Source organism: Cydia fagiglandana, chromosome 8 (genome assembly GCF_963556715.1).
Source record: "Cydia fagiglandana chromosome 8, ilCydFagi1.1, whole genome shotgun sequence".
NCBI classification, from domain to species: Eukaryota; Metazoa; Arthropoda; class Insecta; order Lepidoptera; family Tortricidae; genus Cydia; species Cydia fagiglandana.
In genome coordinates, this window is record NC_085939.1 from 4,836,730 (window position 1) to 4,852,286 (window position 15,557).

Here is a 15,557-nt window from a genome sequence, read left to right on the forward strand (position 1 = left end):
CACAGAGACATGAAAATCTAATTCTAGGTAGTTTTGGATATGGCAAACGCAATGATAGAGGAAATACACTAATCCAATACGCCTATGAACAGAAATTATCTATTATGAACACATATTTCAAAAAGAAACATAGTCGTCGATGGACATGGGAAGCGCCAAATGGCAAAACTAGAAACGAAATTGACTTTATCTTGTGCAATAATCCTAAATGTATAACAAATATAGAAGTCTTGAATCAAATATCTTATCCATCTGACCATAGACTGGTGAGATCAACTGTCATACTACAAACACCAAAAAAGTCCAGAAGATTCTATAAATCCTCACCAATGTCATTAAAAACAAATGAAGAAAAAGCCAAGTACATAACAAACTTAAAAGATAAATTGCAAAAGGAAATGATACAAGATTGTTATGACATACAGAGTTACTACGACAAGTTGGAAAATGTTATAACAAATAGTCTAAAAACCAACAACAGTGCGAGAAATGAACATCAAATACTAAAGAAATCAACAATTAACCTTATAAACAGCCGCACACAACTAATTCGAACTCCAAACAAAACAAAAGAAATGAAAGAAGAACTAAAAGCACTATTCAAACTATGTAACAAAGCTATAAAGAGAGACTACAACGAGCATAGGAAAAAAATTATTGAAAATAACCTAATAAAATATAGAAGCAGCAAAAGGGCTCAAAAAGAACTAACTACAAATAAAGAATGGATACAGAAACTCAAAAAAGGACAGACCGAAACCAAGACAAGAGATGACATCATAAATGTAGCTACGAAATTTTACAAGGAACTTTATAGTGACTATCCGGATATTAGACACAACGAAGAAGATGATTCCTGGGAAAATATACAAAGCAGTGACTTACAATCAATAAGTGAACAAGAAATAAGTGCACATATTAAAAAACTAAAAATGGAAAAAAGTCCTGGGCCCGATAACATCAGTAACGAAGTGTTAAAAATAGGTGCACCACTATTGCTTCCTTACCTGACACAAATGTTCAATGCGATATTTAGAGCAGAACAAGTTCCCAAACAATGGTGTATATCAGATATAGTCCTTCTCTATAAGAAAGGAGACCCACTAGACATTGGCAATTATAGGCCAATCAGCTTACTGTCTAGCATATACAAACTCTTCACATCAATACTGCTAAATCGCATAACACAGCAAATAGACAAAAATCAACCAGTTGAACAAGCCGGCTTCCGCAGTAGTTACTCCACTATAGACCATATACATACGCTACAACAAATTTTTGAAAAATACAGTGAGTTCAACCTTCCTCTGTATGTAGCCTTTGTTGACTATAAAAAAGCTTTTGATAGCATAACGCACAAGTCAATCTGGAAAGCACTTACATCCTGCGGAGTACACAAAACCTACATAAACATAATCAGAAACATCTACAATCAAAGCGTCAGCAGAGTAAGGTTGGAAAAAACTGGAGAGGAAATACCAATAAGAAAGGGAGTAAGACAAGGAGACCCCTTATCACCCAAACTTTTCATAGCAGTACTGGAAGAAGTCTTCAAAAAAATCAACTGGAGTAACCAAGGACTGTGGATACGGGGCAAATATCTCAGTCATCTCAGATTTGCAGACGACATTGTCATCTTTGCCGAGTCATCAAAGAAACTAGAAGAAATGATGCAATCTCTGGCAAATGAGAGCATGCGCGTCGGACTGTACATGAACATAGAAAAGACTAAAGTAATGACCAACTCTAAAACTTGGATAATAAAAGTGAATGGAAGCGAAGTGGAGTACGTAAATGACTATATTTATCTAGGCAAACAAGTGTCCTTCAATAAAAAACAAAATGAAGAAGAAGTCGACAGAAGAATAAACAACACATGGAGAAAATACTGGTCACAAAAAGAAGTACTTAAAGGCGACTACCATCCAAAGTTAAAAAAGATAATAATGGACACTTGCATACTACCTTGTCTGACATATGGTTGTCAAACATGGACATACACAAATACAATAAAAAATAAAATTTCCACATGTCAGCATGCCATGGAAAGGAGTATGTTGAAGTTAAGACGAATACATAAAGTCAGAAATGAAGAGATCAGGAAAAGAACTAAACTTGTGGATGCCCTAAAACAAACACTGCGTCTAAAATGGCAATGGGCTGGTCATGTGTCAAGATATACAGACAAAAGATGGACTAAGACTGTGACTGAATGGACAGGACCACCTGGAAAAAGACATCAAGGAAGGCCACAGAAGCGCTGGTCAGACGACATAGTTCAAATAGTTGGAAAAACAGGAATAAATTGGATGAAATTAGCTACAGATAGAGAACAATGGAAGGGACTCGAGGAGGCTTTTACCCAATAGGGATCAGTGAAAAGAATTAACAAATAATACAACAACATATAAACAAACATTATATTCGCTGAAATAAATAAAGCTGTAATAATAATAATAAAAAATAAAGCCCGCAGGGCAGCTTGTGGCGAGCTGTTGGGGAGTAACGACCCCACGGACCCGAGTGCTCCCGAGAGTCGGTCAGGGTCTCCGTCTCCGGCGTGTCTTCGTCGGTCGGAGTGGAACCCCAAGGGGACCCGCAGGACTCTCAGCTCTGGCTTGCCTTCATTGGCCGTCCAGAGAGGAGTCGTTAGAGCTATATGCTCCAGGGGTGGAAGTGAAAGATGCATAAGACGCGAGTTGGCACAGTGGCTGGTAACAGCCACTGGGTAGAAAGCGGCGCACACCTCTCGACACCCCTGAGCCGCTCACACCGATGTTGCTCCTGGTCGTCTTTACGACGGCAGTTTCAGGGGCCCATCTAGTCAGCGGCAAGTCACCGCCTGCCTCGATGACGGTGTTAACATTGTTATGGCAGGTGTCCGGACCTCTTTACAATAGCCCAGTCTCATAGTCCACCTAAACTTCAATCCATAGACCGGTATACTGTTCTCTTTTTCTACAATAGTCCCAATGCCTGCTGAGACCGGTTCATGGGTGTCTATTGTTGCACCTGTGAACGGGTTCCAGCAGGCGTTCTACATGACATTAAAGCTCTCCAAAGGGCCTCTACGTGTTGGATCTATATCCCCACGCAAGCCTATCAAAAGACCGGGATTTACAGGCCCGTGATTCCAAAAAAGGAGATAAAAAATAATATTTTGGGGTAAAGATGTTATAAATCGTCTATTTCTTATCAATAATATATTTTGGTTGCCATTGAAGACAAGCGGCATTGAGGTTCAATGACCTTAGATATTCCATAAGGTAATGCGTTGGGTATTGGCATTTTTCAGCAAACCAATGGCTGATTTATTGCATGCGACCAAACCAAATGAAGATTATTCTAGTTAAGAAAGACTTGACGAGAGTAACTTTAGTATAATAGCAGGCTACTTGGATTTATAATGTCGGTCGATGTACGGTTATAATATTTGCTAGGCGCCCCAACCAGAACTGAAATTATCAAATTAGTTTTGCAGAATGCTAATACAGTTCTCTACCAAACTTCTTTTCCCGTATTGACTAGTTTTTTTGGAAATTTTCAACCTTTTTTCCATAAGGTACCTTTTTACTAAACTCTAAGACGACGTTACTAGGCTTATAACTAACTTATAACAAAAATAAAAACAGGTAAACAAACGTTACGCATTAAGGTTTGAGATCACACAATAAAAAGAAATTTAACATTTTTTCACCTCTTTACAAAACATTTCATATCTCCGAAACTAGAAACCCTCATAAGGTACCTTTTCCCGTGGAACGTCACAAATAACCACAAACAATGTACAACAAAGGAAAAAAAAATTGTTGTTAATGAACAGTAAAGCATGCGGTTTCAATACCAAGAATTGAGTATTCAAATTGAGTACCCGTCACACCAATGCCTTTCTGTAAAACTATGTACCATCAGCAGCAAAAGTGCATGGTGACTTTATCAATGAATTCATTCACAATTCTTGTACAGTCAAAATTTTAGTTTGACTAACTAATTGGAATTGCAAGATGTACTATAGACAGACTGCTTACCATGAAAATTAATTGTATGAAACCTAATTCTTTGTATGTTTTGTTTCATAACATTATACTTGTTTACCTATTAACAATGCTAACAAACACTTGTGACACACCACTTATTTACTCTTTTGTTAATGTAAATAATTGTTTTGAGTAACAATACATTCTTAGGAATGCCTGAGAGCAATACACTTCAATACTCTTCTTAGAAATCTTAATAACCCTTTAGGGTTATGCCAAATGACTAATATCAATTGTACTAGGAGAAACAAGTTAAAATCACACTTAATTTATTGACAACTGTACTCAACAGTCAACACATTCACTGCTAATGTTTTCGTAGTACTGCACTCGTAGCAAATTCGAGCATTTTCTGCTTTGTAGAGGAACACGGCTGCAAATAAAGAACCAGCCAAGAGGGTTCCCGGCCCTTAATGAGTTAATGCCTAAAAAGAAGTGTATTTGTCAAAACAAATCATATGAGATATGAGCCACATCTTAAGGAATCTACTATTAGCCACTGAAAATTTCCACAATTCATCTTCTGGCTCCATCATTAAATAATCTACATGATACCAGATATTGTATAGTCATCTGCATTATACAGTGTGGAAAGATAAGTCGGGCCCTGGAGGGAAACTACCTTAAATCCTTAAACTGGCTAATTTTACTTAAAGGAGACATTCCTTTATTATTAAAAAGAAACAAAACTGCATTTACAGATTTTTCTTTTTTTTTCTTCAATTTGGCTTGTCAAAAAACGTCTTGAGTACTAAATATTAGATTTTATGGATATTTTATACGACAGACGAGTGTAAGATCTAATGTTTCTTGGAGAAATGTTATCATTAACATTAACTGTATCGACTAGTAGAATAAAATTGCGAGTGTTTATTTTTTGGTATTTTTAGTCGGTTCGAGTCCCGGGCGAGGCAAGAGAGTTTTAGAAAATCTTTGAATGCAGTTTTGTTTCTTTTTAAAAATAAAGGAATGTCTCCCTTAAGTAAAATGAGCAAGCTTAAGGATTTAAGGTAGTTTCCCTCCAGGGCCCGACTGTATATCTTTCCACACTGTATATCGGCACAATGAAAGATTTGTATCTCACACCTGTATGCATCCTATACATAGCTACCACATTTTTCTTTTGATTGACAGAACTAGATACAAGTTTTTTTCATTGTAGTGCCTTGTGTATTGTGTATTTGCAGTTATAATAAATAAAACTGTAGTCTTAATTTAAAACACAAGTGTTAACTGTTATTCAATTAAAGCAGGATAACTAACCAACAAAAAAACTGTCAATAGGTGAATTAAATCAGACAGAATGCAATCAGACACAACTCTCAACTCGCACAAAGACTAATACACTTTAGTGGACCAAGTGGCACGAAGGTCTCTGTGTGAGCTTGGACAAAAATGCTTTCGTATGTCTGAAATAGTCTGAATATTCTCCTCTACTGATTACATTTCTCAACCGATTCTAAAGAAATTTTGTAAGCCGGTTTGATAATTATGTAAATAATAATAATGATTTCAAAATGGCAGAGCCATGGGGATTTGCAAGGTCTACAGCTCTCAGTGCCACCAATTATAGTTGCATTACTCAGTAACATAATAATTATAATCATTAGCCATGATCTTGCAAACAATCAAAATCATAACTAGCTGCTACTACATTCCAGTAGGTATATGTCTTAAGATAGACAACAAAATATTCATCAACAACTTGAAATTATTAACCAAGCCAATTATTATGACAAAATTGTTGTTTTAGTCAATCAACCACATATTTCTTAGTCCATCACCTATGACCTAGACATAACCTAGCAAACATATGATAGATCAATCTAATTACTTTTGCTACCTATATCAATATAATACCCCTAGAGATATATCTTGATTACTCATGTACACATTCAATTACGCCAGACACATGAGACGTTGTCTTGTAGTGTATCTTATCACGAATGGTCCGACACGACCGACCAATCGTAGGGACACGATACCACTCAGGCACCTTGTAAACAATAATCGAAAGCTCAAATCAATGAAACTGAGATATTGGCACGCTAATAAACCACTTAACGTGCCTAATGAAGACCTAAGTAGGTTAATAGAAAGTGGCCAATGCAAAAACGAAAGTCGTTCCGCTGGCTTGGCGCTAGAACTTCCTCGCACTTACCAGATTAATATGAGTGTAGTGACGATATTAACTATTAATCCTAATATTGTAATGAGATTCGGCGCTAGCCATAGCGGAGTCTTCGACACCAGCCAGCACCACCAGGGCTGGAGCCATGCATCCAATATACTGCTACTCGTACACGAATATTTGTGTTCACTGAGTTTCTTTAATTGTGCGGCATTTAAAATCCTCTCCTTATAGAACTGCATTTTCACTGTCACGACATTAAAACCTAAAACTGCACTGAACTAGTTACACTTAAACTTTGTCTCCAACGATCACGATTTTTTAATAAAAGCGAAAACGCACGACGTTCATTATCACATCACACCATGAGAGAGGTGAGTGAGTGGCATAGACAAAGTAGAATAACTTTTTTTATTCCGCGTTCTGCAAGGTTTTGACGTTTGCCATAGACAATAGGGAGGGAAGCATGAGGGAAGAGTACCTACACGTGTGACGTTCTGGGCCCAGTTTTATAAAGTTACAAGTTACAGGTTACAAGAGTACAGGCTACAGGCACCTGTAATGCACTGTGAACGGCTACAGGTGTTTTATAAATACACATAAATAATTACAGTTGTAAAGAACCACGGTCAATCTCGATTACATGTGAAATCTACAGGTGTGAAGGACATCACTATTTTAAAAAAAACGTGTGTCATAGATACTCGGTTCTCTACTAAATTATGTGTTTTTGTTTGCTGTAAAATATTAATTACTGGAAAAATGGCCAGAAATGAAGGAAAAATCGAGTGGTTGAGAGCGGCATTCCATGCCAAGGATATACTTTTTGGGCCGTTTTCAGATTCAGATTAAGTTAGATTTAATTAAATATTTACGTAATAAGTAAATAACATGTAAATAAGTAGGTACTCTTTCACATTCTTACATTAAAATGTATCGTTTCGGTTAGCGGCTCAAAGATAAATACGGTGTGTATCGAAAATTATGAATAGTACACTTTACCATAATGTGAATGCACTATACTTATATAAAGAGACGAATGCTAATAAATCAACGACAAATATCGGCAATAATCCCTTTCCATTTCCTAGTAGATAAAATAAAACGAATCGTCAATAAAATCAATATCAAATATATTGTCACTTTATTTCCTATTTACTATATATTTCAGATACATTAACAAAAACTGATAAGGTCAGTGCATGGAAAAGTATGCATGCCCTGGCACAATCGTTGGCGTTGGTGCTTAACAATAAAGAGTAAAGTTTAAAATCTCTCAGAAAACGAGTCTACAAGTAACTGCTGTTGTGATGTTACAGGACTCAAGACGTATGTAAGTTTTTGTTACAAGTGTACCAATCTACACTTGTAATTTACAATTTTTTTATAAAACGCCTGTTCGATTATGAGTTTAAAACTATAAAACTCCCGTATTTTCGTCTATGGTTGAGCTACAGGCACTTGTACCTGTAACCTGTAAAATTGTAACACAGTACTTTTATAAAACGCAAATTGTAAAAAACGGAGCAAGTGTTGCCAGTAAACGCCTGTAAACTTGTAACTTGTAACTTTATAAAACTGGGCCCTGACGTTTGGAGTAAAAATGTTGCAAGTTAAAGAAAAAAACTACATAAGTGGGTAATTTTAAACTCGTCGTACTCGTCGTACGAAAAAGTACTGTCTTAAGTGAGGCTTGAACTCACGGCCTGATCGATACTCCAGCGCTCAGATGGCAGAGCGCTTTCTCCACCTCGTGAAATAAAATGACCGCAAACCATATTTGGATCAATATGCAGGTACTCAGAATTCGGTATTCGTCCATTAAGTACCACTGTTACCCATTTATTTGGTAAAATTTTGCCTGGAACTCAATAAGGGTCGGCTGGTTTTTTATATGTCAAATGATGTCTATAGTAAAAAATGCTCAGGGTTCATTCAAGTTTTGGATTAGAATAAAAACTCAAACTAAACATAAAGCTTTATTTCAACAATAATTACACTTTTTATTACAGACTTACAAATTGCGTTAAATATTATTATTTTATTATATGATGAATATTTTTTTTTTCATGTGATGTATAATATAATTATGTTTTATAGTAGGTACTTGTTCCTTATAAACTACTTATCTACAGTCTGATTAATAGTCATTTGTGATTTTAATAAACTTTGAAACCAAAAACTAAAAGATCCAAATAAGTGTATTTTTAGTGTTCCATACAAAACTTTTTAAAGACGTAATTCATTTTGCAAATAAAAATGTTGAAAAGGATTATAAAAAAAGCAGTAAGGATTTAAAAGTTAGAAGGGCGCTAAAACATTATGTTGTACTATTTACTGTACTTACAGCACCTTAAATGCTCAATAACTACTATTCTATTATACATATGAGTTTTCACCACACCAGCTCCTAAAGGGTTTATTGTTCTAAAACTGATGAGAAAGTTGCATTTAATTCACAAGAGTGGCAAAGTAATTAGATGCAAATTTTAAGTTTATCTTCATGTTGGCTGGTGGAATTTACTTTTAAAGTTTTAAGTTTATATTATATTCAATTTTTATTTTATATTAATGCTTTACACATACGAGCCCCGATGCAAATTATTTCGTCTAGTTCCACGCAACAATTTTGTTTATTTTAATAAATTTTACACATGTACATAAAATGACCCAGTAATGGGAACCATAATAGCAATGCTTAATGTAGTTTATTTTGATCGTATAATAAAATTGCATGAGACTTTTATTGCTGAAAAAAAGGACTTTTCAAGAACGTTGTCCAAATCATATTGTCCTCTCCTACAGCACTGCTGCATGCATAGGCTCGAAACAAAATTCAGTACATTGGCAGAGTCCTATTGCTTTTCCTAGTAATAGCCCTTTTTTTTCTTTCAGTACAAACGGTATTTCTTGTATTTGGATTTAGTTATTGCAGAGTATTACCATATAAAATTAAATTACATTAGTATAAGCATTAAATATTAGTAATTTTTAAACAAAAACATTATTTTTAAACAAACGCGAGAACCTCAAAAAATGGTCTCACTGGACGAAAACATGTGCATCGGGGCTCGTAGTACCTAAGTATTTTCCTTGGATTGGTGTGGTGAAAAATGTTGTATTTCACGCGGTAGGAAGTTTTTTTTATCCCTCGTGCCTTGAAACCCCCGCGACGCTCAAGATTCAACGTTACGAACTTTACATTTTAGAATAATTTTCTGCTCGGATATCAATATTAGCACGAGGAGCTAAACCACAACTTTGTGCCCTTGTGAACCACATAACAATTATCTTATTTTAAAGATCATAATTTATTTGCCGTTGCGAGTGTTGCCACTTGCTATCTGCTTTTAGCTTGACTCTTCCTAGCCTCAACTCTCTTCTGCAGGGTAGTGAGCAGAGCACCCAGAACGTTGTGGCCGGGCAGTCGTTTGCCGAAGAGCAGTCGCTTCACCGAGTCGTCATACGTTAGAAGAGCTACCATGTTCTGTAGCAAGAAACCTTGACAGTATTCTAGAAGCTGTGTTGCTCCATAAACCTGAAATTAGAAATTATACAAAAATTTACATGCAGTTATCACAAAAAGAGGTAGATTTAGGATTTTGATTTGGGTGGGGTTTTGAGGGTTTTAACACAATGGTGGTCATCAACTCATCACAGAATCTCATTCATAGAAAATTGCCGTTAATACCTATTCAAAATAAAAACTGAAACACTTGTAGGTATTAATACAAAAAATTTAATTTTGACACAGAGTTTTTGTGGAGATCTGATCATTCCAAAATATCACATATAACAAATAAGTACGAGAGGATATTGTAAAAAATGAAATCAGGAGAGAGACCAAAATTGAGTCACCATTTAAAATCGAAACTGTTTCAAAAATAAGGCTAAACAGACTTTTTAATATTCAGACGTACCTTGGCATGGATGTACACGGAGACAAGGTTGTGCAGCCCTACAGACTTGGCGGCGCGCGCCTCGCAATGCCGCTGGAGCGGCAACAGCTGGAAGAAGGACGCCGCGGCCAGCACCTCCAGCACGTCCGTGTCGGGGATCTCCAGCCCGCCGCAGCCGCCCGAATACAGGTACTTCATTACTTGCTGACAAACAAATATTACAACATAAGTATGTTTAACTTTACTCCGTATTTTGGATATGTTTAATCAAAATCCACAACCGATAATTAGTTATTGCTTGTTTGGAAACCACATCTGTAGAGAGTGTAAAATGTCACAAGTATCAAGACTATTGACCATTTTCTGTGGTGTTGTGACATACTGATTTTTAAAAACTACTTTTTATCGCTGCAGACTTTCTTTGGTATGTTTCATTATAAAGTTATTCTGATCTATTTTGTATGAGTCTATTTTGTAAAGTTTTTGATTCGTTTTCTGGTGTCTCATTGAGCTAATTTTCGTAATTTAGGCTAATCAGGCCTCTGGGCTACTTGGGTATTATAGAGATTGATATTAATGTACCTAGGTATATTCGTGGCGGTAGTTACATGCGCACCACTTCATGAATTAACAGTAACACATGACACTGACCTCGAAGATGTCATATCGTATATCGTTGATCTGCACAAGCGGCGGCGCGGCGGGCGCGGACGCGGACGCGGAGGCGGAGGCGGGCGCGGCGTCGCCGGCCGCGCGCGGCGCCAGCATCGCGCGCAGGCGCGCCGACTCCGACACCAGCACTATCTTGTGCCCGTAGAACAGCCGTCCTTCCACTCTGAACAATAGAACATCTTTGTTCATCACATTATTGGGAAAGCTGTCCACACCAGCATAGGTAGTGTTAAGTCTACACAGAAAAACAAGTTCTATCTTTCCTGAGAGGAGAAATAATAGTCCTAAATTTCCGTACTTACATTTTCGACAACCAATCCATTGCAGTCATGCAAAGTGTATTAAATATGTTAATGGGAAGGAAAAAAAACATGGTGCACTTTTTTCATTATAAAACAGATTGGAATCGTTTTTTTGGCCGGGTCAATAAATAGTTAAATATGAAATGTAATTAGAGTCGGACCAAGAAAAGTCTGCAGCGGATTTGATAGCCCACGCAGTGCTTTATACGACATAATTTCATAGAAGTTTGACGTTTAAAATAACACGTGCACTGCGTGGGCTATCAAATTCGCTGCAGACTTTTCATGGACTGACTCTATTTGAGTTGAACTATACAACTATAATTCATACGTTACCTGAATGTGACGTCGGCGAGCGAGGGGTTGTTGACATATGACGGGTCGACACGGGCGGGAGCGGGCGCGGCAGCGGGCGGCGGCTCCAGCACGCTCGGCACCGGCTCCCAGCCGTAGCACGCGCACAGGATGTCCGCTAGCAGTAGCACTGTGCCCTCCTTCTAGCCGAAGGAATGTCGATAAACAATGAAGGAATAATAAGAAAGAATAAACAGCCACTGCGTCAAATTTAGTAAAAAGGTCACACTCAGAAATTGTGACTTTATTTTAAAAATAGCAGCAACACTGACTAGAGTTTGGCTAATGAGCTCCTAGTGAGTATTATATTCTTTGCTAATGAGTCGTTTCGATACTTTCGATTATTATCAATAAATTCTTTATATGGCAACTTTAGCGCTCATCAAATTTAAAAGTTATTTAAAAATTACATGGCCTGTATAAATCTTTTTCAAATTTACCTTGAGCAACCCAATTAATCATTATTTACCTTGCTGTATCGTAAAATGTTGAACAGCAATGGGAGGCACTCATAAATGAACTGCTTGCTGTAGTGACTATCATCCGACGGGCACACCTGTAAAGATATTGGAATAAAATATTGTTACCAACAATTTATTATAATGTTACAAAAAAATCAGCCTATATACGTCCCACTGCTGAGCACAGGCCTCCTCTCATGCGCATGAGGGCTTGGGCTATAGTCCCCGCGCCGCGCTAAAAGAATAGATAGTTTTATTTTTCCTGGTAAAATAACTTAACGGTATAGGTACTAGCTTTTCCTTGATCGCCGCTGGTAAAACAAAAAACACTGACCTATGCTGACCCAAAAAATAGCAAAATAAAAGGGAACTGTACCTGCAAGAAGTCCTGCAGCAGTTGGTCTATGACATGGTCCAGTGAGGCTTCCGCGGCGGCCGCCAAAGACAGCGTCCACGCGTGGAGAGACCAGGGCACGCCTAAGGCTCGCAGTTCTAACGTAATATCTGAAATATTGAAGATGTTTTGTTTTTATATGTTATCTACAACCATAGAGAAATTAGTAAGGTACTTATTTCTCGGCGCTACAACTTAGAGCTGTAAGCCAACACCGACAACCAAATCTGAATTCAGATAATTTACAAGGAATCTTAATTAAATAGATTTCCGTGACCTTCTTTTACGCCCTCTGCCTCGAGTATAATCGTCGCGGTTCGGGGGAGGGGGGTTGGATCTCAAAGTTCCTCACTTTGTATTGAAGCTCGATATCGAAGCATGGTGCGCTCCATGATTCTCGTGGCGACTCGGATATTACGCAGTCTCCTTAGTGAGAGAAATAAAGAGGAAAGCTACCCAAGTGGTCAGTCTCAGCCGCGTAGTACATAGCGTCCTGCAGGGCGCGCTGCTGCTGCTTGGTGAAGGCGGGGCGCGCGGCGGGCGGCGCGCCCTCGGCCAGCACCTCCTCCAGCGACAGCACGGCGCCCGCGCGCGCGCCGCCGCCGCCGCCGCGCACGCATGCGCGCAGGCAAGAGCGCGCCCCGTGCGTGCAACACACCGCTACGGCGCTGGGGAACAGTTCACATATTGTTACATTTTTAACGTAATCTAATTCAGGGCCCTACAAATATCTGGGGATAGATCTGCCGAAAGACATCTGTGCCGAATTCCCGACGTGTATTAAATTTGTTTGCCAGAGAAATTTGACGGACGCAACTGTACGTATACCCTAGAGTCAGACCAAAGATAGTATGCAGCGGATTTGATAGCCCACGCAGTGAAAGTGTTATTTTAAACGTCAAACTTCTATGAAATTATGACGTGTAAATGACACTTGCACTGCGTGGACTATCAAATCTGCTGCAGACTTTTTTGGTCCGACTCTAGTTAATTTCGGCCCAAGGGTTGGATCTGGCTTGCTTACTTGGAAACAAACAACTTAAACAGGAAACAAGGTACCGGAGGGCCATTCTATCCGTCCTGCGAAAATAATAAGAGAAGCCAAAGGCCCGGCTATGTCTCCCAAAAAAATTGGAGACCCCAGAATAGTTAAATGGATAAAAAATCAGATTTTTTTAATGATCATAATACAAAATAATAATAAACAATACTAAAACAATTTTATGGTAAGTAATTATAATAAAATATAAAACAATACCTATAGCATCCATATTGAGCTGCAGCACTATAGCACAGAGCGTCATTCAGCTGCGTGGAAAGGAACGGGTCCGCTCCGTGGGACAGCAGGAGTTGCACCAACTCTTGGTTACCAGCACCACATGCCACCTGCAACGTAATATGAACATTTTGATGCGAGTGCGCAATGTATTATGCACGTCGAGTCTCTAGTAGGTTTTCACTCAGGGTCCACACAACCACATGAATGTAAACAAAATGACAATAAACCTATTAACAAAATTTGTTTACCTCGTAGTATTATCATAGCTAAGTTTATGCACTGCAGAGCCACCAGCATGTAACGTTACCTGTAGAGGCGTGAGCGTGCAGACGTCCTCGCCCCGCGCCGGCGCACCGTCGACCCTCGCGCCGGCGCCGAGCAGCTTGCGCGCGCACTCCACCGCGCCGCCGCCGCCGGCGCCGCTACACGCGTACACAAGTGCCGTCCAACCTGTAAGATATAACCAGGTTGATTAAACTAAAAAAGCGGGAGTAGCGCTTTTCAAACCCACAGATTAAAAAAACGCAGGTTGAAATGCGAAAAACAATTATTGCGCGAATCCGCGATACAATAAAATAATGGGGTAAAATTAATTTATTTGTGGCAACACTACCCCAGCCACAGATGATAAAAATTTAAGAATATTTACATAATGTTGGTATTCCACATGTATTCTACCTGTCAAATATCTGGGCAGGGGTGCGAAACTCCTGAGATCGGTCAAACTCGGCTCCGCTCGGCTCAGCATTGCTCCGAGCAATTATTAGGGTTGGCACCACTTGACTACCTTCTGCGTGCACGACCACAGATAAGATAATCACTTGAATTTTGACAACCCTAAATAGCCGAAAGGGATAGTGTCATATATTAGAAAGGGATAGCATGATTCGACCCTGAACCGCTGTCAAACTTCGGTTTTGTAGGAAGTTTCCTTTCTGTACGGTAGTACTATTATTTATTCTGTGATCTGGGTTTAATGTATTGCGTCTCACTCTCTAACTAAGCAAAATGTCAGATGCAAATACACATTGGTCAGGTGGAATACCATCCAGACGTAGTATCGATACCGATAGGTATACAGGTATTACAGTAGGTAAGTACCTAAGTACATATTGTTTCGTAGTTTCTTTTAGGCATAGCGAATTGACATAAAAGATGAAAAACTATTAAAGGCATATCAAAGGTACACAAACCAGCAGTAGGAGGGGTGTAAGCAGGCGACTGGTTGCCGGCGGGGGAGGGGGTGGTGGCCCCGTGCGGGGAGCGCGGGGACAGGAGTGAGGCGTGCGGCGCCGCCACGCCCGGCGTCTCGATGTTCGGGTCTGCACCAGACTCCAACAGCATCTGCAAAAGTGGAAAATTATTTGACAATAGCAGAGATATAACTAGTGGACGACCGACCGCTTTATTTAGTGAGTACCTAACTGGTGGTTTAGGTGTATAGTACCTACATATTGTAGGTATCTTTTTCGTAACCAAAACATTTTGGCTATTTTATGCTCTCTAAAAAGGAAACACCACCACAATCAGATAGACCCCAGCGAGCGTAGATTAATTAGCATCGTGAACGTCGCAGCATCGGTAGCGTCGAGCCCTGCTTGTGGCAGCAAGGCGGGCCGGCCAGAATATGAAGAAGAAAACTTACCGCCACAATGATCGTCCCCAGCAAGCGCCGCTTCCATAAGCACCATGAGCCACAAAGTCGGTGGCGTCGAGCTCGCCTGTGGCAGCAGCGCCTTGACGCCACCCAGCAGTTCGGGCAGCCCTGAATATTATGAAGAAAACTTACGGTCACAATCTGATCGTCCCCAGCGAGCGCCGCTTTCATGAGCACTGTGAGCCCCGCAGCGTCGGTAGCGTCGAGCCCCGCTTGCGGCAGCAGCGCCTTCACGCTGCCCAGCAGGTCGGGCCGGCCGCTCAGCAGCGCTCGCTGCGCCAGTCCGAGTGCGGCGCGGGACAGCTCATCTGCGGCGCGCGTGCAGCGGGACCACGCTGGTTCTATGGCTTCTTCCAATCTGGGAAATAATC

The 15,557-nt window shown here is 39.5% G+C and overlaps 2 protein-coding genes across 7 annotated transcripts in view; both read right to left on the reverse strand.

The window, feature by feature from the left end:
- LOC134666510 (cholinephosphotransferase 1) overlaps positions 1-6,559 on the reverse strand; it is a 49,128-nt gene extending 42,569 nt beyond the window's left edge. For all 6 annotated transcript variants that reach the window (XR_010098515.1, XM_063523696.1, XM_063523695.1 and 3 more), the window contains exon 1: positions 6,199-6,559. Coding sequence is in view for 5 of the 6 variants with exons in the window: in XM_063523696.1 (XP_063379766.1) it covers positions 6,199-6,410 (212 nt within the window). In the remaining variant the exon portion in view is untranslated. The remainder of the gene's footprint in view (positions 1-6,198) is intronic.
- A 1,625-nt stretch (positions 6,560-8,184) lies between these two features.
- The window catches only part of LOC134666507 (ankyrin repeat and BTB/POZ domain-containing protein 2), a 36,086-nt gene continuing 28,713 nt past the window's right edge, over positions 8,185-15,557 (reverse strand). The window contains exons 15-25 of the mRNA XM_063523689.1: positions 15,319-15,544; positions 14,723-14,873; positions 13,837-13,979; positions 13,509-13,636; positions 12,707-12,918; positions 12,233-12,360; positions 11,865-11,951; positions 11,378-11,538; positions 10,719-10,902; positions 10,089-10,271; positions 8,185-9,706 (exon numbers count right to left, since the gene is read on the reverse strand). Of these exons, the coding sequence (XP_063379759.1) occupies positions 9,509-9,706; positions 10,089-10,271; positions 10,719-10,902; positions 11,378-11,538; positions 11,865-11,951; positions 12,233-12,360; positions 12,707-12,918; positions 13,509-13,636; positions 13,837-13,979; positions 14,723-14,873; positions 15,319-15,544 (1,801 nt within the window). The 3' untranslated portion in view covers positions 8,185-9,508. The remainder of the gene's footprint in view (positions 9,707-10,088; positions 10,272-10,718; positions 10,903-11,377; positions 11,539-11,864; positions 11,952-12,232; positions 12,361-12,706; positions 12,919-13,508; positions 13,637-13,836; positions 13,980-14,722; positions 14,874-15,318; positions 15,545-15,557) is intronic.